The 27,985-nt window shown below is 39.1% G+C and overlaps 1 protein-coding gene, 1 long non-coding RNA gene and 1 pseudogene across 6 annotated transcripts in view; 2 read left to right on the top strand and 1 right to left on the bottom strand.

The window, feature by feature from the left end:
• The first annotated feature begins 1,722 nt into the window (after positions 1-1,722).
• Positions 1,723-2,284, top strand: LOC309847230 (S-formylglutathione hydrolase pseudogene; annotated as a pseudogene). Its single transcript has one exon. The product of its transcript is annotated as an S-formylglutathione hydrolase pseudogene (transcript).
• A 5,465-nt stretch (positions 2,285-7,749) lies between these two features.
• Positions 7,750-24,078, bottom strand: LOC309847095. Of its 2 annotated transcripts, none has more exons than XR_014302300.1 (4): positions 24,039-24,078; positions 14,291-14,444; positions 11,351-11,538; positions 7,750-9,498 (listed from the first exon to the last, which is right to left on the bottom strand). It is a non-coding gene; the product is annotated as an uncharacterized lncRNA (long non-coding RNA). The 2 variants fall into 2 exon arrangements; XR_014302301.1 differs by lacking the exon at positions 7,750-9,498 and adding an exon at positions 9,532-10,742.
• Positions 22,177-27,985, top strand: part of SVEP1 (sushi, von Willebrand factor type A, EGF and pentraxin domain containing 1) — a 181,881-nt gene continuing 176,072 nt past the window's right edge. For 2 of the 3 annotated variants that reach the window (XM_082696828.1, XM_082696827.1), the window contains exon 1: positions 22,177-23,884. In XM_082696828.1, coding sequence (XP_082552954.1) covers positions 23,354-23,884 — 531 coding nt within the window. In that variant the 5' untranslated portion in view covers positions 22,177-23,353. Of the gene's footprint in view, positions 23,885-24,226; positions 24,330-27,985 lie in introns of those variants that run through there. The other variant, XM_082696829.1, reaches the window with a different exon arrangement.

Below are 27,985 nucleotides of genomic sequence, written 5' to 3'. Positions count from 1 at the left end.
GTCTGTGGGATCACTAGTTACTACGGGAAGCCTCAACTTCTTCAGTAGTAAACCTTACTTACTAGGATTTCTGTGGATTAAAGGAGCTAATGCAGACTAATTGCTTATCAGAGAGCTTGGTACAAAGGAATTAATAAATAGTCAGTAGTTCTTAAATGGATCTAACCCCAAGTTGCCAAAAATTATTGATTAAAAACAGGAAAGAAGGAGCATTCAAAATAACAAATGTTGACAGTAGAGGCTGACCGCCTGTTGCCAGAATCTGGGAGGAATGTTCTCTAATCACTAGCTTGAGTGAAACCCCATTTATGAAACAAGTGGGTTTTTTTCTGCTTCTTCACCTTGTGAAACAAAACTATTTATTACCATCATCACCAACGTATAGAACTTCTTCTATGCCAAGTACTGTGTGACGTGTGTGTTCACTTGGGCTCTAAGCATCCCTGTCCATCAGCCCTGGTCAGGGCATCTGGAATCTATGGAATCACATGCAAATTACGAATTTTTCTGGAGAGAGGATCTATAGCTTTCGTAAGCTTCTCAAACTGTTGTGTGCCTTCCTCCTGCCCCCATAGACTAAGAAAAAGTGTCAAGTAGAACCTTCTCATTTTACTGAGAGCCCAAATGGGCTGTCACCCCATCAGGTCTTGTTTACTTGTATTGATCACCCAGAGCCTCCCCTCAATCATGAGCTTTCAGACTGGTGAGAATGATCCTAATTTTGCAAGGGAGAAATATACATATTATTGATTTTATTTTTACTAAAATCTGCCTAATGTCTTATTCCTGGTTTTTTGTTTTGTTTTGTTTTGTTTTTAAAGATTTTATTTATTTATTTGACAGAGAGAGATCACAAGTAGGCAGAGAGGCAGGCAGAGAGAGAGGAAGGGAAGCAGGCCCCCTGCTGAGCAGAGAGCCCGATGCGGGACTTGATCCTATGACCCCAAGATCATGACCTGAGCCGAAGGTAGCGGCTTAACCCACTGAGCCACCCAGGTGCCCCATTATTCCTGTTTTGAAAGATGGTTTTATCACAATCTTTATCATTTTCTAATAGATCTCTTGCCATTTTTATATTGGCCACTTCCTCTAAAATCTAGAATCTTGAGTCTAAAAGGTTCAGTTATCACACTACAATGCCATTCTATTTGGTTATTTGCTTATTTTCTCAGAATTTGGAAGTCACACATTCACATGTTTGCAAAAAAGCCAGCAGTTCCTTAAACTGAAGCCATTGCTTTAAAATGTGTATGAGAAGGTCACAAAAGGAACCAAATGTTCTCTCTCCACCCTATTATGAGACCTTCACTATCCAAAAAATAGAAAGCACTTAACGAAATTCAGGGATTGATTTGTCATTTACGTAAAACTGGATAAACACTTGCAGAGTAGGAGTGTAAAAACTGTTGAGCCTGCTAACTTCAAGCCTAGAAAACAAAAAAATATGAGAGCTGAAACTGAATTCTAAAATTGTAATATTAGAACTCTTTTGTGAAAATGGCCTCCAAATAATTACTTATTCAAAAGTCCGGTGGTTCCAATTCTTACTCTATAGGCACTTTTCAGGCACTGATTTTTAAAAACTACCACAAGGCTTACATTTTTAAAAAAAGATTTATTTATGTATTTGAGAGAGAGGGAGAGAGAGAAAGAGTGGCGGAGGGAGAGAATGGTGAGGCAGAGTCCCCATGGAGCCTGACTCCGGGCTCGAGCCCACCCCCTATGAGATCATCTGAGTTGAAATCAAGAGTTGGACACTTAGCCAATGGAGCTACCCAGGAGCCCAAGTACAGAATGTATTCTTATGTAACTAGGGCACTTCCCCAACTTATAAATGCCAGTTTTCCACTGGACCCCCAAAAGATGTCTATCTTTGGCCACTCCATGAGAGGCCATGAAACTTTGATTTGTGCTCTAAGAATCCTGGAAAATATAAATCTGTATCTGCCTTTGCTCCAATTTGCAACCCAGTGCTCTGTCTTTGGGACAAAAAATCCTTTAGTAGATATTTAGGGACAGGTCAAAATAAATGGAAGACTTATGATGCTACCCAGCTTGTAAGGTCCTACCCAGGTGCTCAGTTAGACATAATAATTGATGAAGGAAAAGATAACCAGTTCCTTCCAGATGGACAGTCACTACTTGGTAACTTCATAGCTGCCTGCACAGAAAAGAAAGTCCCTGTTGTTTTTAGGTTTAAGAGGGTTATGATGATAGTTACAGCTTCACTGAAACCTTTATTCCTGATTACATCAGAGATCATGCAAAATACCCAAATGCATGAAGAACTTAAGAGAATTTCTTCAGGACTACAAAAAAAAAATGTAATAAACAGAATTGCAGGGAAAAGGGATTTTAAACTGTTGGATTTCATAGTGTTACAAATTCATCATCCATAGTTGAATCACTTTCTGAATAAACATATAAAACCTGAAAAAAGTAATTTTGAATTTCTCATTCTATGACTTTAAGCATTTTTTCATAATTTTCAAAGGTCATGAAATTTTTCTCATATATCTGTGTGATGATACTGAAATTACAGTTAAAAATTTGCTTCAAAATGGTGTTTTGGTACTAAAATTTTTTTTCTCACTATTTCACAAAATCGTATTTATTTCATGAATGTCCTGCTCTAATAGTTAATTTCCTGTGCTCTAATCTTTTGCTGTATAAAGTATGGTCTGTGGATCAGCAGCATTAGTATCTCCTGAAAGCTTATTAGAAATGCAGAAATTCTACTCCAATCCCACACAGACTGAAGTAGACCTGCCTTTTACAGGAACCCTCTGCACCTGAAAGTGATTCGTATGCACTTGAAAGCAGTGGTTCTCACACCAGTCAGAAGAGCTAAAATTAATCAGTCAGGAAATGACAGATGTTGGCAAGGATGTGGAGAAAGGGGAACCCTCCTGTACCATTGGTGGGAATGCAAGCTGGTTCAGCCACTCTGGAAAACAGCATGGAGGTTCCTCAAAAAGTTGAAGATAGAGCTACCCTACGACCCAGCAGTTGCACTACTGGATATTTACCCCAAAGATACAAATATAGCGATCCAAAGAGGCATGTGTACCCCAATGTTTATAGCTGCAATGTCCACAATAGCCAAACTATGAAAAGAGCCTAGATGCCTAGATGTCCATCAATTAATGAATGGATAAAGAAGTTGTGGTGTACACACACACACACAGGAATATTATGCAGCCATCAAAACCCCTGAAATCTTGCCATTTGCAACAACATGGATGGAACTAGAGGGTATTAGGCTAAACAAAGTGAGTCAATCAGAGAGAGATAATTATCATATGATCTCCCTGATTTGAGGAATTTGAGAAACAAGACGAGGATCATAGGGGAAGGGAAGGAAAAATGAAACAAGATAAAACCAGAGAGGGAGACAAAACTTAAGAGACTCTTGGTCTCAGGAAACCAACAGGGTTGCTGGGGTGGGGTGGGTGAGGGATGGGGTGATGGACATTGGGGAGGGTATGTGCTATGGTGAGTGCTGTGAATTGTGTAAGACTGATGAATCATAGACCTGTACCTCCGAAAAAAAATAATACGTTGCATGTTAATTTAAAAAAAAAAAAAGGAAGAGAGAAAGTGGTTCTCACTGTATGACCTCTGGAACAACGGCTTCTGCTGGGAATTTATTAGGAATGGAAATCCTCAGGCCCCATTCAAACCTACTGAATCAGCAACTCTAGCAATCTGTATTATCAGACTCCTGGTGATGGTTCTCATGATAAATTGGCTGCACGGTAAAGTCATTCTGTTGCACAATAGAGTCACCTGGGGAACTTTGAAAAATTTTAATGCCCAGGTTGCAACTCACACAAGTTAAATCAGTCTTTGTGACTGAGACCCAGGTATTAGTGTTTTTAAAAAGTCCTCAGGCATTTGGGGCACCTAGGTTGCTTAGTCACTTGGTTGTCTGATTCTTATTTTCAGTTGAGGTCTCCATTTCATGGTTGTGAGATCAAGCCCTGCATGAGGCCCCACACACAGCAGGCAGTCTGCTTGAGATTCTCAGCCCCTCCCCCTGTGCACATTCTCTCTCTAAAATAAATAAATCTTTTTAAAAGAATTCAAAAAATTCCTCAGACATTCAAATGTGAACATCTGTGTTTTAAAGGAGAATGACTATACAAATTCATTTTTTTGATTAATCCAACTAGCTATAGTTTTTAGAATAGCCATGAATTATTTAATGAAATGTGTTCTAGCGGTAAATAATTGACTGGCATTTTGATCTGTTGCAAAAGAGTTTTGCCTTTTTTTTTTTTTTTATTCTCCATTCATTCATTCTGCACTCTGTTTTTCTTCACTTGACCTACTGTAAATCCTCTGGTGGCACTGGTGCCACAAATATGGAAAACATTTCCAAGTGAAAATCAAGCCCTAAATTTAATACTCCTAGGGATTTAGAAAAGGAAACAAGAGAACAAAAGAGGGAAATACCTGTTTAAGTAAGGGGTAGAGCATAAAGAGGTAACTTTGTGTAAGAGGGATGGTAGGCAGTGCCTGCTAGCTGTTGAAAGACAGAAAGGAGGGAGCAGGAGTTATATTTTCTTAGAGAAGCACATACCATGGATTTTGGTTACAAAAAAATTAAAAAGGCAAGGCAGGGGCTCAGCTCAGAGAGGTGTTGGTGCCAGCATTCAGGTGTTTCTGCAAAGTTGGGGATCACTTCAATGAGAAGCTGGTAGTCAACATGTAACTAAGAGAAATCCGGTTTGGGAGACACCATAAAGACCATGTCCTCTTGATCTTAAATCATAGGGAAGATCCTGGATGGCAGTCAGAATTCCCAGAAAGTGTGGGAGAGGAATGAGGCCCAGTTCTAGTGGTTTAAAGAAATTCGTATTAATTATGGGGGTGGCTTTTGGGAAGTTCAAACATTATAACTTTTTGGCTTCATTAGTGAATCTATTACAAACTCCATTGCTCTTGTGTTCTCTCAAAATATTGCCAGGAATATAACTTGTCATACCTGTCAAGGGAGTGGCAAATGCTGCCTGAGAATATATATTTGTCCAGTATTAGTATTAGTTGGGGGACACAACTCCAGAATTATAAGAAATTGGTAAAAATCTACTTAATCATTTGTCAGAGATGAGAATTGTGTTTTTGAATATGTATTTCCCATCTTATTATAAACTCACATAAACTACCTGGGAAGTTCACAAGAGAGGAGGAACCCTAGAAGTTAATCCATAAACCAGAATCTATAGGCATAAATTGTATAAATTAGAAGGAAGAGCTATAGCAGATGTCCTTTTAGCATCCTAACCTTATCACGATTATTTGAGCAAGGAGCCTTCAACACTGAGAACTCTGTTGATTCTTCAAAGCAGGAAGTAAAGCTCATGAGACAAGCCACATGCTACTGATAACAGGTTGATTTGGAAAGTAGTGTGGCTAGATGAAGAAAGGCTCTTGACTGAGATCTTGGCCATGTACAGAGTAGCAGGAAAGTGCTTTGATTCTTCCTGAGTGAACACCAATACCAAGTGCACACATTGCTGCTAAGAAAGTTTGGGCACCAGATAGTAAGGAGACGGACTCAAGCTAATCAGACACTCTTCAAAAAATTTTCCATAGAAGCCTAGGTTGTCTTTTCTGAAGATTATATCAATTCTCTCAACAAAAATCGTGAGGGCGTAGGGATAGGGAGGGGATGGTGAAGAAATGAAATTAGAAGTTTATAAGGAAAAGGGGCAACCAGAGAATCAGTGGCCAAAATTTGGAACTAATCTCTGTTGATAGCTGGAAGGTGGAGATGGGAAGTCAGCCTGACACTGGAGAAATAGCACCTGGGAGCAGGGAATTGTCCCGAGTAACACCTGGAGAGTTTTCTGAGATGAATGAATGCCTTCCAGTCACCAAACATTTGGTTTAGAGTGGCTTCTAGTAGTTGATAGTTTTCAAGAAATTCATCCATCTCATCTAAGTTGTTGAATTTATGTGTTTAGGGTTGTTTGTAGTATTCTCTTACTGTCCTTATAGTATCTGTGAGATCTGTAGTGTTATCTCCCCTTTAATGTTGGTAATTTGTATATTTTTTCTCCATGTTTTGTCTGGCTGGAGTTTTATTAGAGATCTACTCTTTGGTTTAATTGGTTTTCTTTGATTTTCCTGTTTTCTACTCCATATATATCTCTTCAGATATTTAGAGAATATACTCCGTTAGTAATGTATGTACTATTTCCTTCCTTCTGCTTATTCTGGTTTAATTTGTTCTTCTTCACTAGTTTCTTAATGTGAGGTTAGATAACCAACTTGAAATTTTCTTTTCTTTTTTTTAATATAAGCATTTAATTTTGCAAATTTCTCTGTGAGTACTGATTTACTCATATTCCATAAATTAGGATAGGTTGCATTTTCATTTCCTTTCAGTTAAAAATATTTTCTAATTTCTCTTGAGATTTTTCTCTTGGCTCATTGGTTGTTTAATTTCTAAATGTCTTGGAATTTTCCAGATGTCTTTCTGTTATTGATTTCTTTTTTAATTCCATTTATAATGAGCACATACTTTGTATGACTTCAATTCTTATAAATTGATTAAGACTTTTTAATGGCCTAGAATATGATCTATTGTGGTGACTATTCTATGAATATTTTAAAATAATGCATATTCTGCTATTGTTGGATGAAGTGTTCTATAAATGGCAATTAGTGTTAAGTCTCCTATGTCTTTGCTGATTTTTCCATTTGGTTCTTCTACTGATTACTGACTGTAGCTATCTCCAACTGTATTTGTTAATTTGTCCACTTCCTCTTTTAGATCTTTCAGCTTTTGCTTCATGAAGTTTGATGCCTATTGTTAGCAGCACACATACTTAGGATTATTATGTCTTGGAGAATTGATCCTTTTATTAGTATTTAATAATTAACTTAATGTCCTTTGTTATACTGATAATATATCCTTGTTCTAAAGTCTGCTCTGTCTGATGTTAATATGGCTACTGTAGTATTCTTTTGATTGGTATTTTCATAATATATCTTTTACATTCCTTTTACTTTTATCAATCTGTGTTTATATATAAAGTAGATTTCCTGTCGTCAACATATAGCTGAGTCTGCTTTAAAATCTAATCTGCCAGTCTCTGTTTTTAATTGGAACACATAGAAATGTAGAAGCCTTATATCCACATAGGTCCCTTTATGTTATAGTTCTTTTTTTTTTTTTTTTAAAGATTGTATTTATTTATCAGAGAGAGAGAGGGAGAGAGAGTGAGCACAGGCAGACAGAATGGCAGGCAGAGGCAGAGGGAGAAGCGGGCTCCCTGCTGAGCAAGGAGCCCCATGTGGGACTCGATCCCAGGATGCTGGGATCATGACCTGAGCCTAAGGCAGCTGCTTAACCAACTGAGCCATCCAGGCATCCTATATGTTATAGTTTTAATATACATTCACATACTCACACTGAAAGCCTCTCCAGACAATTAATTTTATACTTTTTGCATTTGACGATTATATTTAAAGGACTCAAAAGGGAGAAAATAATCTATTATATTTACTTTTATATTTATCATTTCTGTCACTCTTTACTTCTATAGTTCCAAGTTTCCCTCTGGTATTTTTCTTCAACTTTAAGAGCTTCCTTTAATATTTCTTTTAGAGCTGGTGTGCTAGTTCCTAGTTCTTCTAGTTTCTTGTCAGCTGAAAAGCTGTATATATATATATGTATATATGTATATATATATATATATATATATATATATATATATATATATATATTTCAGTCAATTTCTTCTTTTTTTTCTGTGACTCCAGTGACATGAATATTAGAACTTTGATATTGTCCCACAGGTAATTGTACCTGTGTTCTTTTTTTTTCCCCAAAATCTTTTTGACTGTCCTTCAAACTGGATCATATTTACCTATTTTCAAGTTCACTAAGTATTTCCTGTCATCCCCTTTAGCCACTAATCTTTTAAAATTTTAGATAATGTATTTTTTTTAGTTTTTAAATCTCTACCTGGTTCATTTTTACAGTTTCTTTGCTCAAGAATTCTACTTGTCATGCATTTTAAGAATATTCACCTTTCTATGGAAGAAATGCCTCTATGTAGGTAGAATGTTATCTCTGCATGCAACAGTAAAACAGAAAAAAAAGATAAAAGGGAAAAACAATTTGAACACAAAGTGTCTGTGAGAGAAATACCTCTATGTCGGTGAAGTGTTATCTCTACATGCAACAGGAAAAAGAAAGAGAGAAAAGGAAAAAAAGAAAAAAAAACAGTTTGAACAGAAATGTTGTTTAGAAGAAATGCCTCTATGTAGGTGAAATGTTATCTCTGCATGCAATAGTAAAAATAAAGAAAAAAGAAAAGAAAAATAGGAAAAAAAGTTTGAAGAATATTCACTTTTACCTTAGGGAGCATGTGTATAATAATACCTCTTTTAACATCTTTGTCTGATACCAAACATCTAGGCCATCTTGGGGTTTGAATTTGTTAACTGTCTTTCCTTCAAAAGTGATCAGATCTTTCTTTTTCTCTGAAGTAATTTTGGGGTATATCCTGGATATTTGGGGTATTATATTGTGAAATTCTGGAGATGCCAATCATTGTTATGTTATGTTATGCTATGCTGTGTTATGTTATGTTATGTTAGCACACAATCAATCCAGTTAGGTTTAGACCACACGTTCTCTCTCTCTTTCTGTGGGTGGTGATTCTGATGTAAGCTTAGTTTTCAAACACTTTCCTGTGTTGCGTGGGTCTGCTCCATACATGCACTGTGGAGAGGTTAGTTAGGGCTATGGATAGTGGTTTATATTGTTGCTCAGTTCTCAAAGCTGTTCTTCTTTGTGTCTGTTCATGCGCTTGGAGCTCATGAATGACAACTTATATGTGTTCATACATAGAATTAGGGAATCTTCCTCTAGCTCTCTACTCCCTGGAATTTTCCCTATACTCTCTATCTCTTACAATAAAAAGCCAGAATTTCTTTGAGAGTTTTATCCCCCCACTCTGTATAGAGACTGTGCTACCAGGGCTGCCCTCAAAATGAAGTAGCAAGAGAAAGGGGAGAAAAAAAAAATGTTGATTCCCTCCATACACTTTGGACCACAGGAGCTCTTTTCTTTGTTCTTAGAGCCAAAGACATGAGCTTTCTCTATAAATTTTAGGTACCCAAATTGCTGCTGCTATGTCTAATTACCCTAAGATTTGGTGGCTTTCCCTGCCAAGTGTTTAGTATCTGACATTTCCATAGTTCAGAATTTCAGGTGTTGCTAAGTTGGGTTTTCTGGCTCAGAGCATCTCACAAGGTAGCAGTCATGATGCTGCCCAGGGCTGCAGTTATCTCAAGTCTTGACAGTGGAAGGGTCAGCTTCGGAACATACAGCTGTTGACAGGCTTCAGAAGTTCCACTTTGAAGCTTACTATGTGACAGTAGACAGGCTGCTGGTCCTTGTTGGCTGTTGGCCAGAGACATGAGTTCCTTGCCATGTGGACTTCTCTATAGGGCATCTCATGACACAGCAGCTGGCTTTTTTCAGAACAAGAGAGGGAGAGGTGAAAAAGAGTGAAAAAATGGAAAATAGAGTCTTCTGAAACCTAATCTTGACAGTGACATCCCAACACTTTGTCATATTTTATTTGTTGGAAGTAAGTTCATTATGTCCAACCCACATTCAAAGGGAAAGAATTACAAAATGCCATGGGATATCAGGAGGCAGAGGTCATTAGGGGCCATGGGGGGCCATTTCAGAAGTTGACTCCACACTTTCTTCAACTAAATGCCTAGTGTGCATGATTTTAAAGAGCATATTGTATCTTCAGACCTTTTCCATATACCATGGAAGAATATAAAATACTGGCGCATGTTTGGTTTTCTTTCTTTCCTGGCAAACTTAGATTCCATCTGGGTTCAATAGACATTAAGGATGTTGAAAAATGCAAGACAGATCTAGAAAGAGCCAAGGATATGGAAAATAAATGTGGGTATGCTTGGTGCATCATTTTAATGCTAGAATCGTTTCCTAGTCTGAATATTGTTAGGCAAATGAAGTATAAGAAACATCTGGCTAGAAGAAAACAAGGCACAGATTAACAGGATGAACAGAAGTTAGTGGAGTATGTTATTTCATTTTAAACTCTTCAAGTTTGCAAACACTGTAAGTCTGAGATCAAATCACATTCCATAAGGGATAAATTAAGCTACTGAAATTGGTCCTTTATCAAGTAGTGAAATAAGAGAGAAGTTCCCATTTTTTTCAGACTTTACATCAGCTTAAGACCCACTGAGTACATTAAAGCTCTTTGAAGGCTTAGAATCCTTAGTTATGAGGCTGGCAAGTTGGAGAATAGGTACGAGATCCTTCAAAGTGATAGATTTGCTTCTAATACTGAGTGACCGAGTATATTTTCTGAAGAGGTCCACGATAATAATTTTCATTCCACGTGATTTTCTGCAGTGTTGAACTCACTGCTTCCCAGTCAAGAGGTAGAGAGTCTCTTTCTCCACTCCCTTAAGATTAGATAGACTTTCTGTCTGCTTGACCATTAGAGTATGGCTGAAGTGATGGCATGCCATCTCCAGTCATCACTCTTCACAGGCTCAGTGGTTCTGCTTCTTGCCTGCTGAAGCTGCGAGCCACCATGTCAAAAGTCGGGGCTTTTCTTTTGGAAAAAAAACTACATGGAAATGCACTGAGTTTCACACTTGTGAGTGGGGAAGCCACCTTGGATGTCCTGGTTGGTTGACGCTCTAGGTAACTCCAGCCACAGCCTCTGTGTAATTGGAATCCCATGAGAGCTGAATGAGACCCAGTCAACTGATCCCAATTAACCGTCTACGGCCATACCACCCTGAACACGCCCGATCTCGTCTGATCTCGGAAGCTAAGCAGGGTTGGGCCTGGTTAGTACTTGGATGGGAGACCAATTAACCAACAGAATCTTAAAAGTTAATAGTAATTGTTTTAAGCCATTAAGTTTTAGAGTGGTTATACTCCATAGATCATCAGAAACCGCTATGTATACAAAGCCAGAATTTGAAAAAAAAACATTTTTATATTAGATATAGAGACCTCGGGAGGTTTACAATATTGAATTTACTTAACCATAGGTTACCACTGATACATATTTTATAATATCTATATTCTTGGTTCTCAAATTTGAAGGTTTCCCAGGTGTAATCTGAAAATTGCCCCTCTGCCTGGAGGGCAGCGAGAGATAAAAGAAAGAGGCAGACCACTCCAGATTGATAGGTGGCAGGTTTAATAAAGTGGGGGAATTTATATAGGAGACTTGTCAGCTAAAATATCAGTAGACCTCCATACCCACCTACAGAACCTTAAGTTTATTTAGAGGATTTAACTAGATTTAGTCATACATACCATCCAGATGGTCTCAACAACACATTGTTCTCTCAAGGCTGCCTCCTTGAATATGCTTCCTGCTGTGGGAATGGTGGCCAGAAGATACATTCCAAGGGCAGGGGATGTGGTAGGCAGCCTCCAGTTGTCTGGGTCTGGCTCAAGGTCAACCAACAGTCACATCCTCTGTACGATCTCCTCAGCACTATCTGGATGTGAATACCAAGGTATATTCTGTAGCTTAAAATATAATGAATGAAATAACCACCCGTAGCAATTGTTCTACCTTAAAATAAGCATTATTACATTTTTATGTTTCCTTGCATCATTTTCTACGTGTATTTTCTTCATTCACATTACACAAGTGTGTGTGTTTGCCTCCCCACCTCCCAATTTAGCAGGATGTATTGAGCATTTTTAGAGCCCTGAACTTTTTTGAGAACATATAAGCATACTAATTGTAAATTTTCTTTGTATGCATCAAATATGCTTTATCTAATCATTCTCAAATTATTTTATGTTAAGATTATTGCCAATATTCCCAATATGTCACTTTTGTAATTAGTACTAGAAATTCCAGCCTCATACATAAATGTGTACTCATTTCTGATTATCTGCTTTGAGAGGATGCTTTGTTAAAGAATATGATCATTATAATTTTTTAAAAAATCATATTATTGAATCAGGCCTCCAAGGGTAACCATGTATAACAGCCCCACTTTCATCAAACTTTAGGGATGGCAGATAGATTCCATCTGGAGTACCAGCATCAATTAATTAGTGGTGGTGACCTGGCACTCCTTTATGAGGAGGACTGGAAGACCACATGTGGTCCCAGCAGCAAAGAACGCTAAGATAAATTAGTGATGTTTAACTTCGATGAGGGATGGAAGAATAGAAACACATGTGCTTTGTGTCTGCTACTCAGCCTTCGCCAGTCTGGGGCTGAATATATATTCAGTAATTCTTGCCAACGTGAAATGCAAAGAAAAAAGTTTCTTGTTTTAATTATGATGCCTAGTTCCACAATTAAAAATGTGGCTGAATGGTTTTTCATATGCTTGGTATCCATCTGAACATATTCCTTGGTGAATTGCTTTTCCATTATCCTTTGTCCATATTTTCAGTTGTCTTGCTAATGTAGACTGACAAGGGTGCTTTATATGTAAGGATAATAAGATTTTTTTCTGCCATTTTCTATCTGTCTTTTTCCTTCTAATTTGTTTAATAATATTTTATGATGAATAAAAGTGTTAATTGCTATGTGGTCAAATAAATCAATGTTCTCTACATGAACATTAGAAATGTTCATCTGTATATTCTTCTTATTTATGATTTAACTTATATTTATTTCTTAAGTCTGTCAGAAATCTAATATCCTTTTAAGGCATATTGAAGAGAGACAGTCTAAAAGAGGGGATTAAAAAAGACTAAGGAAATATCAAGTAAATTGAAAGTAGTGATATTGATAATAATAATAATTATTATTATTATAATAAACCTGAGGTGCCATCCAAACATAATGAAGTTCAAAGTAAATGTGGTAAATGAACAAAGGCTAATTTTATATTGTTAAAGTTACCTTGCTAATGAGTATATCTTTATTCACAGAGAATATATAACCATTCTGAACATTCATGCATAAAACTTAATATATCACAAAAATATGAAGCAAAGCTAAAAATGTAAGTATAAATTGTCAAAAAAATGACTGTACCAGAATTTAACACACTTTCAGTCTTGAACAGATGGGATAGATTAAAGTGAATAAGGATATAGAGCATTTAGATAATGTGTACAGTAAAACTGTTTTATAAGAGAAGAATTTATATCTTACAACTAAAAATGTCTCAAAACCTAATGACATATATTAGGTCATAGAAGATTTCAATAGGAAAAGACTTGTTGTATGCCCTCGATGAAATAAACCTGGAAATTAATTTTAAAGATTTTATTTATTTATTTTGACAGAGAGAGATCACAGTAGACAGAGAGGCAGGCAGAGAGAGAGAGAGGGAAGCAGGCTCCCCACTAAGCAGAGAGCCCGATGCGGGACTTGATCCCAGGACCCCGAGATCATGACCTGAGCCGAAGGCAGCGGCTTAACCCACTGAGCCACCCAGGTGCCCTGGAAATTAATTTTAAAATACATTAACAAAATGTACAAACAAATACTTGGAATTAAAATTATAAAAATAAAATATTAAAATAAAAAAAATCACCCACTTCAATAATTTCTGGACCAAAGAGGAAAAAAAGTCCAATTATAGGGTGTTTAGAGAATAATCATGCACTACACATAAGATTTAGCTGAAACTAGACTGTGTGGGAAATGATACCCCTAAGAGCTCTATTTAAAAAGCAGAATAAATAAAAATAAACAAAGGATTCAAGTCAAGGAACTACAGAAGAAATTGTTCAGGGTAAAAGCATAAGTTAATGTATCAAAAAACAAAAAGTCCAAGTTTGGGGTCTCTAAAAAGCACAATCAGTAAAAATGTTCATGCAAGTAATCAAGAGAAAAGTAAAATGAGCCATATATAATATTGCAAAGAAACTAAATGACACCATATATGTAGAAGAGAATACAATAATTGGAAACGTATGCTACTTAAATCTCTGTTAATAAATTTTTAAATTTACATTTGAATTAAGGACAATTTCCTAAGAAAATGTTAATGACTAAAACTTTCTTAAGAAAAGATATAAAACTTTAAATGGACACATAACCTTGGGAGAGTAATGGAGGAAAATAAAGTTGTTATTCAAGCTAAAAAGTAATGTTTCCAGTTCTGTGCAAGATGGAATAAGTTTACTCCACCCAGTTTCTTCCCCTGAATACAGCTATACAGTCAATCTGTACAGGAGCATGGGGCCACTATTTGAGGACTCAGAAAAGTTAGTAGTAGCAGGGGACTTGGGGAAGAAGGTCAGAATTCAAAGTGCCAGCAATGAGTTTACCATTTTTTCCCCCTCCAGGATTCCCCAGGTGGAATGCAACAGTCTGAAACCCCGAAGTAGACAGGCATTGGTGCAGAGACAGAGTGTTTTCCCCTCTGTTTTCATGCTTCCCAAACCTCAGGCAATCTCGTGGTGGCTGCAGTGACTTCAGCGGCTGCAGTGCAAACAGAAATTGCAGGGGCCAAACCCTGGAGGAGATTCTCTCTCTCAACAGAGCTGAAAATCCAGGAGGATGTGGGGAAACCTTTCTGTCCTCCTGCCATTTGGCCCAAATTCAGATGTAGTCCCAGAAGGGGGCAGGAGAGTAGGATAACTAAATTATCAGTTTTTTGGGCAGAGGACTGAAGAGGGGAGCCCCAGAAATTGGGAATATAAATGGGCAATCATGGGAAGCAAAGGGCTTGGGTCTTCTAGGCTGCTTATGCATGGACTTGGTTGGTCTTCATGAGTAACTGAATGCTACACAGGTTCCAGACTGACCCCTGGGGAGCTCACACTAGCAGAAGGTCTAATAGCATTGCAAAAACTTTGAAATCTGAACTAACATTGGAACTAGCACACATAAAAGTCTGGTTGGATCTTGTGGCCTGAAACTTCTAAGGTTAACTGCCAACTAAAATGAAAACATCAACACTTTCTAAGGGATTTAAACAAGATCCAGAATCACATAACATATTTAAAATATTCAGGATATAATTAAAAATTACTCACCATATAGAGCTGTGAAGTGTGTAAACCTGGTGATTCACAGACCTGTATCCCTGGGGCTAATAATACATTATATTTTTATAAAAAAATTTTAAAAAATTTACTCACCATATAAAAAAAGAAATCACAACTTGCGTGGAGGATAATGGTAGATATTAGGACTATGTAATTGGAATTACATCACAAGGACTTTAAAGAAGGTATACAGATATCTCAAAACTATAAACACTCTTGAGACAAATGGAAAAATAGATTATTCCAGCAAATAGAAGATATTAAGAAGAATCAAATGAAAATATGAGAACTGAAATATACAAGAACTGAAATTTAAAATTTCCTAAATGGGCCCAATAGTAGACTCAAGGCAATAGAGAAAGGGGGAGGACTATCAATCTATAATTATACATAATTTTATAATTACATATGTGAGTAAATCTATATCTATTGATCTACTATATATCTATATTTATAGAACTTTATACAATCTGTATCTATAAATATAGTATACATCTTCAACAAAATAGCCTTCAGGAATTAGGATGAAATAAACACATTTTCAGATCAAAGATAACTAAGATTTGTGCCAGCAGATCTGCTCTACAAAAATTCAGAGCAGAAGTTCTTCAGGCAGCAGGAAACCCACAATTTCAGTAATGAAGAAGGAGTAAGATGTTCAACATCACTAACCATTTGGTAATGCAAATTAAAGCCATGATGAGATACCATTACATACTTATTTGAATGGTGATATATATACAATAGAGATCCTCCTCCCTGCCTCCTCGCCCCGTAATACACACAGTACCAAATGCTGGAAGGGATGCATCGCCACTAGAACTCTCACACATTTCTGTTTCTATCACAAATGAGAAATGGTATGTGTACCACTCTGAAAACATTTGGGCAGTTTCTTATAACATTAAATATGATCTAGTAATCCCATCCTTGAGTATTTAGCCTAAATAAATGAAATCTTAAGTTTACACAAAAACCTGTATACAAACTCAGAAGAATCTCAAAGTTATTATGCTAGGTGAAAAAAAAAAAAAAACAGTCTCCAAAAAATACATGCTGTATGATTCATTTATATGATCCTCAAAAAGATAAAATATAGTATTATAAAACAGAGAAGTGGGTTGCCTGGGGGTTAAGAGTAAGGAGAGGGCATAACTACAGAGAGAGTTTTTTGGAGTGAGTGGACCTGTTCTATATACTGATTTTGGTCGTAGTTATGTGAATCTGTTACAGGTGTCTGAATCCATGAAACTGTACACAGAAGAAGTCAGTTTTACTGTATGATAATCTTAAAAATAAAATTTATAAAGTAACCGTAGTTAAAGCTGCCTCCAAAGACAGTGATAGCGGTATACTTTGTCAGTAGGAAATTAGTTATCCTTACTGATTCTTTTGTATTTCACACACTGGTAGAAAAAGAAAAGAGATAAGAAAGAACATGCCTTTTTTTTTTTAAGACTTTTGCCATCATTATTATTTGTTATTAGCGCAGCAAACTCTAGAATTATGCTGGAAATCACAGAGTTTGGTTCAAGCCTTGACCTTGAGTGTAGTATTTAGAAACAAAGATGATAGTATTTTATTTTTTACAGATTGAAGATAATGAAAGATGAACACATTAAGCCACTACTTCTGAGGGGACACAGGGCTGGTGGATCTACAGAGTCCTTCAGTGCATGTCCTTCTGGAAGAAATAACATCTCCCATGCACCTTTGAAAAGCTGGTTCACAAATTCAAGGATATAGGCAATGTGTGGGGCACACTCCTTTGTGGATGACTGTTTCTGAAGAAGTAAAGGAGATGGTCACTGTGAGCCTAAGGCCAGCCTGAAGAAAGTCAGCCTACAGACCATTCTAGAAGCTTGGGGTGCTTAGCAGTACCACATGTAAGATTGTCAATGCATGTGCCTTTTGCCAGTTCAAGATGCAAATCCTGCAAAGTTTAGCCAAGGACAACCCCAATTGTTGTTTGGAAATGTGCTCCTGATGCTCGGATTTCCTGCATAAGAACACCTGCTTTTCCCAAGATTGTTTTGAGACCAAGGTACTTTTCATATGAACAGGAAGGCCAACGAACAGTAGATGCCTCATTAGGTCAGGAGACAATCAAGACAACTTCCACTGGACTTCAGCCACCCAAACACAAGGCAAAGGTGATGGTGTGATGTGATCTGTGCAAAACACGAGTCTTGGGACCATTTTCTTTGAAGCTACATGTCTGAAGAGATGAATTTCATCATGTCAAATGACCAGTCAGTGCCTGCACATGACAGACTTGGGGCAGGGTGACTGGAGCGGTTCCAGCAGGCCGGCACACTACCACATGGGACTCGTTGGAGAGTCTCCAGAACTATGTTGGCTGATGGCATTGTGTGGAGTAGACTACCAGATCAGAACTCCTTTTGAGGCCTTCCTCGGGGGTTTGTCAAGGCTTAGGTTTATCCTTCAGAAATCAGATACTAAATTATCTGAGGGCAAACAAATGAGAGATTGACACAAATGATAACTTCATGGGCCGCCTCACTGCAAGATTGCATTGCTACCAAAGCACAGCACACTGAACCTGCTATGCATCGAAAGGTAATAGCAGTAAACCATTTATATTTTTTGATTCTGTGGACACCTTTATAAGTTCTATTACTTTACCTATAAAAATGGTGTGACTGTAATATTTATTTCAGAATTTATGGCAGGCTCAAATGAGATGAAACACATAAAATAACGTGCGCTTACATTTTTTTTTTCCAATCTGTATCTTGTGTTGTAACCAGATTTGCAACATTTATTTACAGATACGGTGTTTCAATTGTTTGCAGTGTCTACTGCTAGGACTTTTCTATCCTAAACTCCATCTTCAGGTAATTCTACTCAAACTACTACAAGGTAGTTTATTTTTCCAGCCTCTGTATGTGGGAGACTATCTTTGTTAAACACCCAATAAAAAGATACTCTTCTAGAATACAGTCACAAGGGGGCATCTTCCTCCAGTCATTACTGCCTGTCCTATGATTAGCTAACACTGTTACAAATTTTTAAAACAAGACACTATTCCCAGGACACATGGAATCTGAAAAAAATTCCTGCTCTACTTCCATTTACTTGACTTAATGCCTGATGTCACAGAAGGATCTTTGCCAGTATAACTCTGCTCTCTTTTTTGGTCCCCCCTCCATGTTTCCCCAAACACACATGTGTCCTATCTTCTTACAGCACCTGCTTCAACGTGCAAAGATGGTTGCACTGAAGGGTGGGTGCCCACTAGCACAGGTCTCAGTAGATAGACATGGATGGAAATTCAGTCTTTCGTTGACCAAACAGTGGCACTCTGAGATAGCACACAGGTGGTGAGAAAAATATAATGCCTTCCCCATTCCTGACTGTATCAACACCCCCCCCCCACCATGGGAGTCTTTATTTCATAGAATGACACGAGGGTAATTTTTTTCCCCTCAGTTTAGCTCTAGTTTCCATTTCAGTACCTTTTGGTGGCTTCTTTTTCTCAGTTTCTGGGTATCATGAAAGTTAATCATTTTCTGAGTCTGTTATCTATTGTGGGTTAAACCAGGGTTTCTGAAACTTGTTGTAATGGCCATATTGGTCTGGATGATTCTTTGTTGCGGAGGTTCTCTGATGCTTTCTAGGATGTTTAGTTGCATTTCTGGCCTGTACATGAGACACTGGTAACACTGCCCTCTCCCCAAATATTTCCAAGTTTTGCCCATTGTTCCCTGCGAAGTCAACCCCCATTAAGAACCACGGCTTTAGACTAGAGAGTATAAACACTAGAGAGCTCTGCAGAGTAGTGCCAAGATTGGAACTGCAGTCTTTTTTTTTTTTTTTTTAAGATTTTATTTATTTATTTGACAGGCAGAGATCACAAGTAGGCAGAGAGGCAGGCAGAGAGAGAGAGAGAGAGAGGCGGAAAGAGGCTCCCTGCTGAGCAGAGAGCCGAGAGCCCGATGTGGGCCTTGATCCCAGGCCTGATCCCTTTAACCCACTGAGCCACCCAGGCGCCCTGGAACTGCAGTCTTAATAATATTCTCTATGTCCCCATCTTACCATGAGGATGATGAACATAATCCTGACTGTTCAGCCTGTTGCAGGTACACAATGACATGTTGGCATAGGTACTCACCCAGAGGGCATGTGTTGGAATTATCCAGGAAGCTTTAAATGTGCCTAGACCCATGCCAAACACCACAAAATATCGCTGCTTTGAAAATAAGGCATTTACTGGAACAGTTGATAGATAATGTTATTTAATGTGGTCATAAAGAAGAAGTACATGTATTACTATATGACATATTTAGTTTTTGTTGTTTTTATTTTTCTTTTTTGAGAGAGAGAGAGGGCATGTGTGCATGAATAGGGAGGGGTGTGGAGGAGGAACAGAGGGAGAGGGAGAGAGAGAGAGAGAATCATAACCAGGATCCACACCCAGCGCAGAGCCCCACACCGGACTGATCTCACGACCCTGAGATCACTACCTGAGCCAGATGCTTAACTGACTGACCTACCCAGGTGCCCCATGACACATTTATTTTTTAACAATATTTTAATAACTATATTTTGATTTAATCCAGTGTTTTTTAATGCAAAGAAAGACAAAGATTCCAGGGATGAATGAAAAAGGTAGAAAAGAGGACTATAGCCTAATCCCTATGGGTGATTAATTAGAACTCTTGTTAGAACCAGACACTATTACATAATTTACCACAGTTATATGTAAATAGAGTAGTCATCAGGTATATTTACTGTCCTGAACCAATGATCAGAAAGAGCTTGCAGAAACTGATTTATAACTCTCTCCTGTAGGAATGTCCTAAATTTTAGGGTAGGCTAAACTTTCTAGGCTTTTATCATTCCTTTGCTTTTCTTCCCCCTTCCCCTGTCCTTTGCATTGTGAACTCAACTGTCTTCTCATTGTCATGTGACTTAATTTGGTAATTATTTGCTCTATTCGTCAAATATTTTTAGCTTTTGCTTCCTGGGAATATGGTGGGATTGTTTCCTTATTCCCGTTGGATTAGAGATGGCCATAAAACTTTCTTTGGCCAATGAAATGAAGCAAAAGTGATGTGTGTCCCTTTTGGGACAACTTTAGGAGCCCATGAGCAATTCATAATGTTCTCCTTTTTTCTGCCACTACACTGAGGTAAAGCAAAGCATGTGTTGAAAGATAGCCTCTGGCTACAGGTTTGGGTTTATTAGTCGGGATCAAGTTCAGCAGAATGTGACAGAAAAGTCAGTATCAAAGTAGGTAGATGAGAAATCTGAGGTGAGTATGGTGGTTCTGCTGTACCAAGTCTGCAGGAAGTCAGGCTCCTTCCAGATTGTTACTCACCCATTGCTAGAATGAGACCATTGTTCTCATGGTCCAAGATGGCTACTCGAGTTCTGCCACTGTAATCATGTTCCAGGTAGAAAGATGGATTAGGGGATGAAAGGAAGAGACAACAAATAAAAAATAGCAGCTATCTTTTAAAGAGATCTTCTAGAAACTGCCATGCAAAGGAATATATATGTCCAGAACCTAGTCAGATGGCCACATCCAGTTGCAAGGGTAACTGGGATAGGTAGTCTTTATTTCAATACCATATGCCTAGCTAAAACTCAGGAGCTCTATTACTTGAAGGAGGTGATACCAGATATGGTGGGTAGGTGACTGGGAGTCTCTGCCACAGTCTCTGAGTATATGAGCTCAGTTAGGACAATTATGATGGCCCATCCCTTCAATCACAGAGTGGGCTTAGGGATGGGCATATAACCTATGCCTGCTCTTGTGGAGTCCTTCTTTAAGGTCATGGTGAGTGTTGCTTTGATAACATTTTAAACTTAAAGGAAAGAGTCTTTCCTTCTCAGATCATAAATCTGAAGACAGAGACCAAATCTAACATGCAAAGAGAAGCATAAGGGAGAGAAAAATGGAAGACCTAGGTAATTCCTGATTTCCTTTCCAAATCCTTTTGAGACCAGCTCCACTCCTGCCCTTTCCCCAGTTTAGTTATGCGAGCCAAGAAATCCCCTTTTATTTAAATGAGGAGAAGTTGGGTGCCTAATGCTTGCAACCAAAGAGTCCTAGTGGAATTGTCTACCCCCCTGGAGTTTTGCGGAGAACACATGAGCTAGTACACATTGTAGTTGCCATGGTGCCTGGCACATCCGAGTCCCGAAATGTTAGCTCTTGATGATGTGTTTGAAATAACACAGAGTAGATAAAATTTGGAAGAACTCTCTCTCTCTCTTTCCAGCTCAAATGAAGTCTTGCTTATTCCCCAGGAGGATTTAGACCTTTCTCCTTCCTGCTGCCCCTTCTCCATTCCTGCAGTCATCTTACTGCTTTGTAAAGGTTTCCAAATTACATTCTCTTCTGATATCCTTTGAACTTCTGGAGGACTGGAGCTGAGTCTTAGTCAACTATAAAACCTCAGTATCTAACATTCTGACACATGATAGGTGGTCAATAAATATTGTTAGAAAAATGAGAGTTTGAAGAATGTTCATGATTAAAGGTGGCGATGATAGAATCAGCATTTATAGAAGACACATTATATTCTAAGCCCTGTCCTAAGAACTTTAGGTTTTTGTGATTAAGTCCTCACAGTCACCCTACCAGACTATTATTATTACTCTGTTTCACAGATAAGCAAACTGATGTCAAGGGCATACAACTAGTGAATGGTAGAGCTGAGGTTTCACCTCAAACAGATTCCAGAACCTTAGCATTTCAACCAATACACTATGATGCTCTCAATGAAGGAATTCCATTAAATATAGATGGAATTAAATCATCTGATACTAGAGATAGAAGGAACTTGAAGATCATTGAATTTCATCATGAAATAGATGCAGAAACTGATGCCAAGGTTTGGAAGTAACTTGGTTTAGATGGTTTCGAAACTGCAGGGGCCTTTCTTCACAAGCCTCCTGACTCCTCCACAAGCTGGAATATTTTAACCGAGGTCCCTGCCTCTAATGCAAAGTATGCTTTTACTTTTAGGATCTTGTTTTGGAAAAACCACACCTAGGTGGCAATCTGTGTTTCACAGTAGCTATGTGCCAGGTACCACTCAACGTCAGGGAAATAGACCTCTATGGGTCTTGGCTGTTGAAACAGACCACGGATACATGAGAGTGTACTGGCAGTAAAGGAACACTACTCATTCTTCAGATTCCAACAGGTTCTTAGAGAAGGTTTCCCTGACCTCTTCAAGGTCAAGTCTGTCTACAGAGATCTCCTTCCTAGCACTTACATTGAGGGCCATAATTATATATACCCTTTGTGGAATATCTGGCTAATGTCACCTCACTTGTTACCCAGTAAGTTCCCTGGAGACAAGATATCCATGGCCGTTTTTGTCTCTCCTTATATTCCTGGTGTCCTAGCACATAATAGGTGCTCAAAGGTATTTGTTGCATGAATGAATGAACAAACCAGTGAATAAGTAAATTCATGGACGAAGCAGCAGGACAGATTATGCCCATGGATGCGTAGGGGTAGATGTAGTCCCTACATGGTGTGGTCTGAGGGGGCGAGTCTACACACCTACACACACTACGGACCAGAAATCCCCACCAGCAAAGTCAAATAAACATCTATTTGGTGAGGGCTGTGGGACACCGGCGGGGAGGGAAAAGAGACACAAAAGGTGAGCAAGCAGTTTTCAAAGGATGCTTTCAACCCGCTGGCCAGTCCGTGTGTGTTTTCCTCTACAAAGTGTTTCCAATTACTGTGGCACTCTCGGTATCTGGATCCATCTCCAGTGAATTCCTCTGCAGCTCCTGCCAGACATATGGGATCAATCAGGGCTTCGGCGCTGGTGCGCTTGCTGCGGGAATGTTGACAGCCTGACAGACGCGGGGTTCTGGTGTCATGGAATCTCCGAGTCTTTGGCCTGAGCCCGGGAGGAGAATGAGAGGGGGAGGAGAGAGATAGAGGCAGAGATAGAGGAAGGAGAGAGGCGAGGGGAGCGGGAGAGACAGAGAGAGGAGGAAGAGAGCGGGCGAAGGAGGGACGCGGGAGATTTTTCTTGACTGCCCCCTTGCCTTCAAACATTTTATAGGCTTCGGAGAGAGAGGGAGGAGGCGAGAGGGAAGGAAAAAGGCGAGAGCGCGAGGGGTAGAGAGCGCGCGCCGTTCCCCGCGAGCCCCGGAGCCGCGGGCGTCCGCCGGTGTCCCCAGGCTGGGATAAGAGGGCGCCGAGGCTCCCGCCGCCGCCCGGCTCCCGCCGCCGCCCAGCGCCCGCGCCGCGCACGCCCCTCCGCGAGCCGGGCGGCCGAGCGTCCCTCCGCGCCGGGGCCGACGCCTGCGCTCCGGCCCGGCCGCTCCGTCTCCAGCGCGATGTGGCCGCGCCTGGCCTTTTGTTGCTGGGGTCTGGCGCTCGTTTCGGGCTGGGCGACCTTTCAGCAGATGTCCCCGTCGCGCAACTTCAGCTTCCGCCTCTTCCCCGAGACCGCGCCGGGAGCCCCCGGGCGGCTACCCGCGCCGCCCGCGCCCGCCGAGGACGCGGCGGAGAGCAAAGTGGAGCGGCTGGGCCAGGCGTTCCGGCGGCGCGTGCGGCGGCTGCGGGAGCTCAGCGAGCGCCTGGAGCTCGTCTTCCTGGTGGACGAGTCGTCCAGCGTGGGCCAAGCCAACTTCCTCAGCGAGCTCAAGTTCGTCCGCAAGCTGCTCTCCGACTTCCCCGTGGTGTCCACGGCCACGCGCGTGGCCATCGTGACCTTCTCGTCCAAGAACAACGTGGTGCCGCGCGTCGATTACATCTCCCACAGCCGCGCGCACCAGCACAAGTGCGCGCTGCTCAGCCGCGAGATCCCGGCCATCACCTACCGCGGTGGCGGCACCTACACCAAGGGCGCCTTCCAGCAAGCCGCGGTAAGGCGCCCGCCCCTCCGGGCTCCGGCCCTCGCCCCCACCCGGCCCTGCCCATCCTTCGCTGCCGGCTCACCTCCAACCCGGGGCTCACCCTCCCGCAAGCCGCAGCTTCCCCACGTCAAGTCCCAGTGCACAGAATCAGAGTCCTGCTTACCTTCCTGTTGTTGAGAGGGGGTCCCGGCGGGTCGTGGGTTTTTTTTTTTTTTTTTAAATTTAATTTTTTTATTTTTTATAAACATATATTTTTATCCCCAGGGGTACAGGTCTGTGAATCACCAGGTTTACACACTTCACAGCACTCACCAAAGGGGTCGTGTGTTTTAAACGCTTAGTGAGATGGCAGGCTCCTCAGAGGGGTCTTTTTTGAGGGCCCTCTTAGGAAGGGGTCCTTAAAATGCGGTTCACGTTCGCACTTGCAGGAAAGACCATGTCCAAGCTGGAACAGGTGAGTGTGGGTGTGTTATGAAGTGTCTCTAAAGGTAAGAGGTAGAGCGACCTGAAGAGTTCCTCGATTCCTTTTTGTGTTATTTTAGGTTTTTGATACTCATTTCACCGCATGCTAAGCGTCTTACCTTTACTCTGAGACCTTTACAGGATTTTTAGCATCTGGAAGAGGAAGTCAATTACAGAGGATGGACTTTTATGTAATTTAACTTTTTCTGATTAACCAAGTAATGCATATTCAGTTGAAGAAAATTTGGAACGTACAGAAATGTCTGACACATACCAGCAAGCCAGTATTTATGGAATGAATGAAACAGAAAGAGGGAAAAGGGGTGGGATTATAACCCCATAACCCTTAAAAAAGACCCCACTGTTTATATGTTGTTGAACAGTCGCCCAGTCTGCTTGGGCGTACTTTTCACCACAGTGGTGTCTTGCTTGCATTTTTCATTTGTTAAACCAAAAATGATCTACACTAGTCTATTATAGTCTACAGTAGCTGCATACTATTCCATTGAATACATACACCAACATTTATTTTACTTGTCACCTATTATTGGACATTTAGGGGTTTTGTTAACAAAATTGTGGTTAACACAAATATTTGTATGCCCTTTTGATTACTTACTTAGGAAGGTTCCTGACTTCAGAATATGAACACTTGTAAGCTTCTCGATGCGTACTTATCCAGTTCTCTCCTGGAGGGTTGTGTAAATTTACATTCCCACCAGCAGAGTATCACAGCAGTAAATTTGCCATATGGTCACCAATAACATGTACTATTATTTTAAATATTTTTGCCAATTTCATCGTTGAATAGAGGTATCATCTCAGCAAATTCACATTTTTAGTTTTACTGAGGATGAACATTTTCCAGTACATTTACTATATTTTTCCTTTGATCATTACCTGGTCATAATTTTTGTCCATTTTGCACTGACAATACATGTTAGTTTTTTTTTCCCTTAATGATTTGTAAAAGCTCTTTATATAGTAACAGTGGTAACTCCTATTTGTATATGCTGCAAATGTTTTTCCAGTTCACTCCCTTTTACTTTTGTTTATTGCAGTGTTGTTAGATGGATGATGTAACTTTTTATATATTCAGATCTATTAAACATTGTCCTTAAGATCCCATATTTTCTTGCATTCCTAGAATGGCCTTTTCATTTCCCAAATTGGAGAAATGGTTTTCCATTTAACAGTATAATCCGTCTGGAACTTATTTTAGTGTATGGTATGGCAGAAATACCCAGTTTTATTTTTTAGTAAGTAGTTAATAAGTTGTCCTAGTATCATTTGCTTGAAAGCTATCCATCCTTTTCCAATTTAATTGAATGCTACTTTTATCATCCACTAAATGCTTATGTGTATTTGATCTTCTGACTTTCTGTTAATTTGTCTTATCTATTTATTATTATTTAGCTTTGCAAAAGTGATTGAATTATTATAACTTTACAATATATTTAAATATCTGGCAGTACAAATTCTCCTTTTTTCTTATCCCTTTGAAATCAATTCTTGTGCACTCCTTACTTACTATGGATTTTTAATTCATTTTCACGTATTTCAAATGAAAGCAACCAGGATTTTGATTTCAATACAGAAAATATTGAATTAAGTTGTAGATTACTTATATTATTATTATTACTATTATTATAAAATAGTTCCCTCCAAGTCAAAAATATGGTATGTCCATATATAACCGGTTCTTCTTATATCATTCAATAAGCTTGTAGATTTCTAATAATTAAGTTCTGCATACAGTTCCAAATTTAGACCGAACTATATTCTATTCAGTATTGCTACAGTAATAGCACCTTTTCAAATTCAATTGTAAATGATTATTCTTGTTCTACAGAAACATTGTTGATTTTCTGACTATATCTTCTGTATCTGGATTCTTGCTGAAGTCTCTTTGGTTCATTTTTTTTTCTTTTTAAATACATTTTATTTTACTGATAATAAATGGTTTATAGAAAATGAAATAATCAGACAAATTTCCTATAAATACACTATACTATTGTGATACACACCTTTCTTGACTTTTTTCAGTTCTTTAAATAATAGGTATTTTGTTGTTGTTGTTCATGCATAAGCAGTGTTTTCCCAAAACAGATTATATCGTATATTCTGTTTTGTAAGTTGACTTTCTATTCCACCATATTTTCAGTCGACTTTCCATAATAAGAAATATACTTTTACTTTATCATTTTTCATAGTCACATAGTATTCTGTCATAGAATATGCCTTTATTTTTACCATGTGAATACCTATTATTATATATTTAGGCCATTATAAACAATATTGTGTGACTAAAGTTTTGTTCATATCTTTAATAATTTCCTTAATGCAAATTTCTGAAGTGGCAGCTATTGATAAATCAAAGAGTATGTCCATTTTTTAGGCATGTGCCAAGTTGTCCTGAAGAAAATTGGTACCAAATTATACTCCTATGTGAAGTACCTGGATCAGTCCTTAGGAAGCAGCCAACACAGGTTTAGTATCATTTGAACACCACCCCCTTGTCCCACTTTATATGTGAAAGAGTCCCATTTTGAATTGCATTTCCTTATTAGTGAGTCTGAACACTTTTTTCATATATTATTGGACTTATATAGCTCTGCTTTTTTGGATATCCATTAAAATATTTGGGTGTTATTATCCATTTTTTATTTGAGGGTGGTTCTTTTTCTTATTGATTTGCAAATGCTCTTTGCATCTTGATGGTATTAACCTTCCCACTGCTAAGTATGAAGAAAGTTGTTTTTCTTGGTATTTTACTTGCATTCTAAATTTCTTCATGGTGATAACCTCTATCATTTTATCAACTGATTGAATTTATTTTTTTTTTCATTTATGCTTTTTTTCATTTCCTGTGAAGTTTGAAAAGCTTTTGCCTCTAGGAGATGAAGTAACTCCTTAAAGATGCTCTCCTTTTACTGAATTGTTTCACAGGCAGGGTTCAGTTTTGCAAATCCAGTTCTCTGTTGGCCCCCACTCCAAGTACTCATGAAGTCCTAGGGCTGGCCTTTTTCCTGATGTCACCACCCACTCCATCTGAGAAGAACCCTGCTGCATCAGGGAAAAACTTGCCATATACCCACCCCTCTGTTTGGATTGGCCAGGTTTGCCTGGGGCCTCTGAGTACGTTGATCCAAAACAGTTAAATGGGTAATGAATCGAGTACACACTGCTCGCTTCAAGACCTACTCTGTCTTCAGCCTTCTCCTTCCAAATACTACATCCTGTCTTGGAAAGGGAAATTGCCAACAAGGTTCCCAGTGCTGTTCTTCAGTCTGGATCCGTTTGTAATCTAACAAGCCGAGACTTCTCAAAAGTTGGTGTTCAGTGACCTTCCCTTTGATTTTATTTTTCTTTTCTCATTTGGATTATGTGAAGGTGCAGGAGAGGGTCAGAAACCTGGAAACTTAACGCATCTTTACTGTAACTTTTCTGAACCGCTGATGAGTATTGTTAGGTATAATTAAAATATGATATTGGGAGAAAACCAATAGAAGAAGAGTGATGTTTAAAAATGACATTAGTGAAGGGGCGCCTGGGTGGCTCAGTGGGTTACAGCCTCTGCCTTTGGCTCAGATCATGGTCCCGGGTCCTGGGATCGAGCCCTGCTTGATCGGGCTCTCTGCTCCTTGG

Source organism: Mustela nivalis (assembly GCF_964662115.1).
Source record: "Mustela nivalis genome assembly, chromosome: 13".
Lineage (NCBI taxonomy): Eukaryota > Metazoa > Chordata > Mammalia > Carnivora > Mustelidae > Mustela > Mustela nivalis.
The sequence above is the reverse complement of the archived record's forward strand: the minus strand, read 5'-3'. Positions and strand labels throughout refer to the sequence as shown.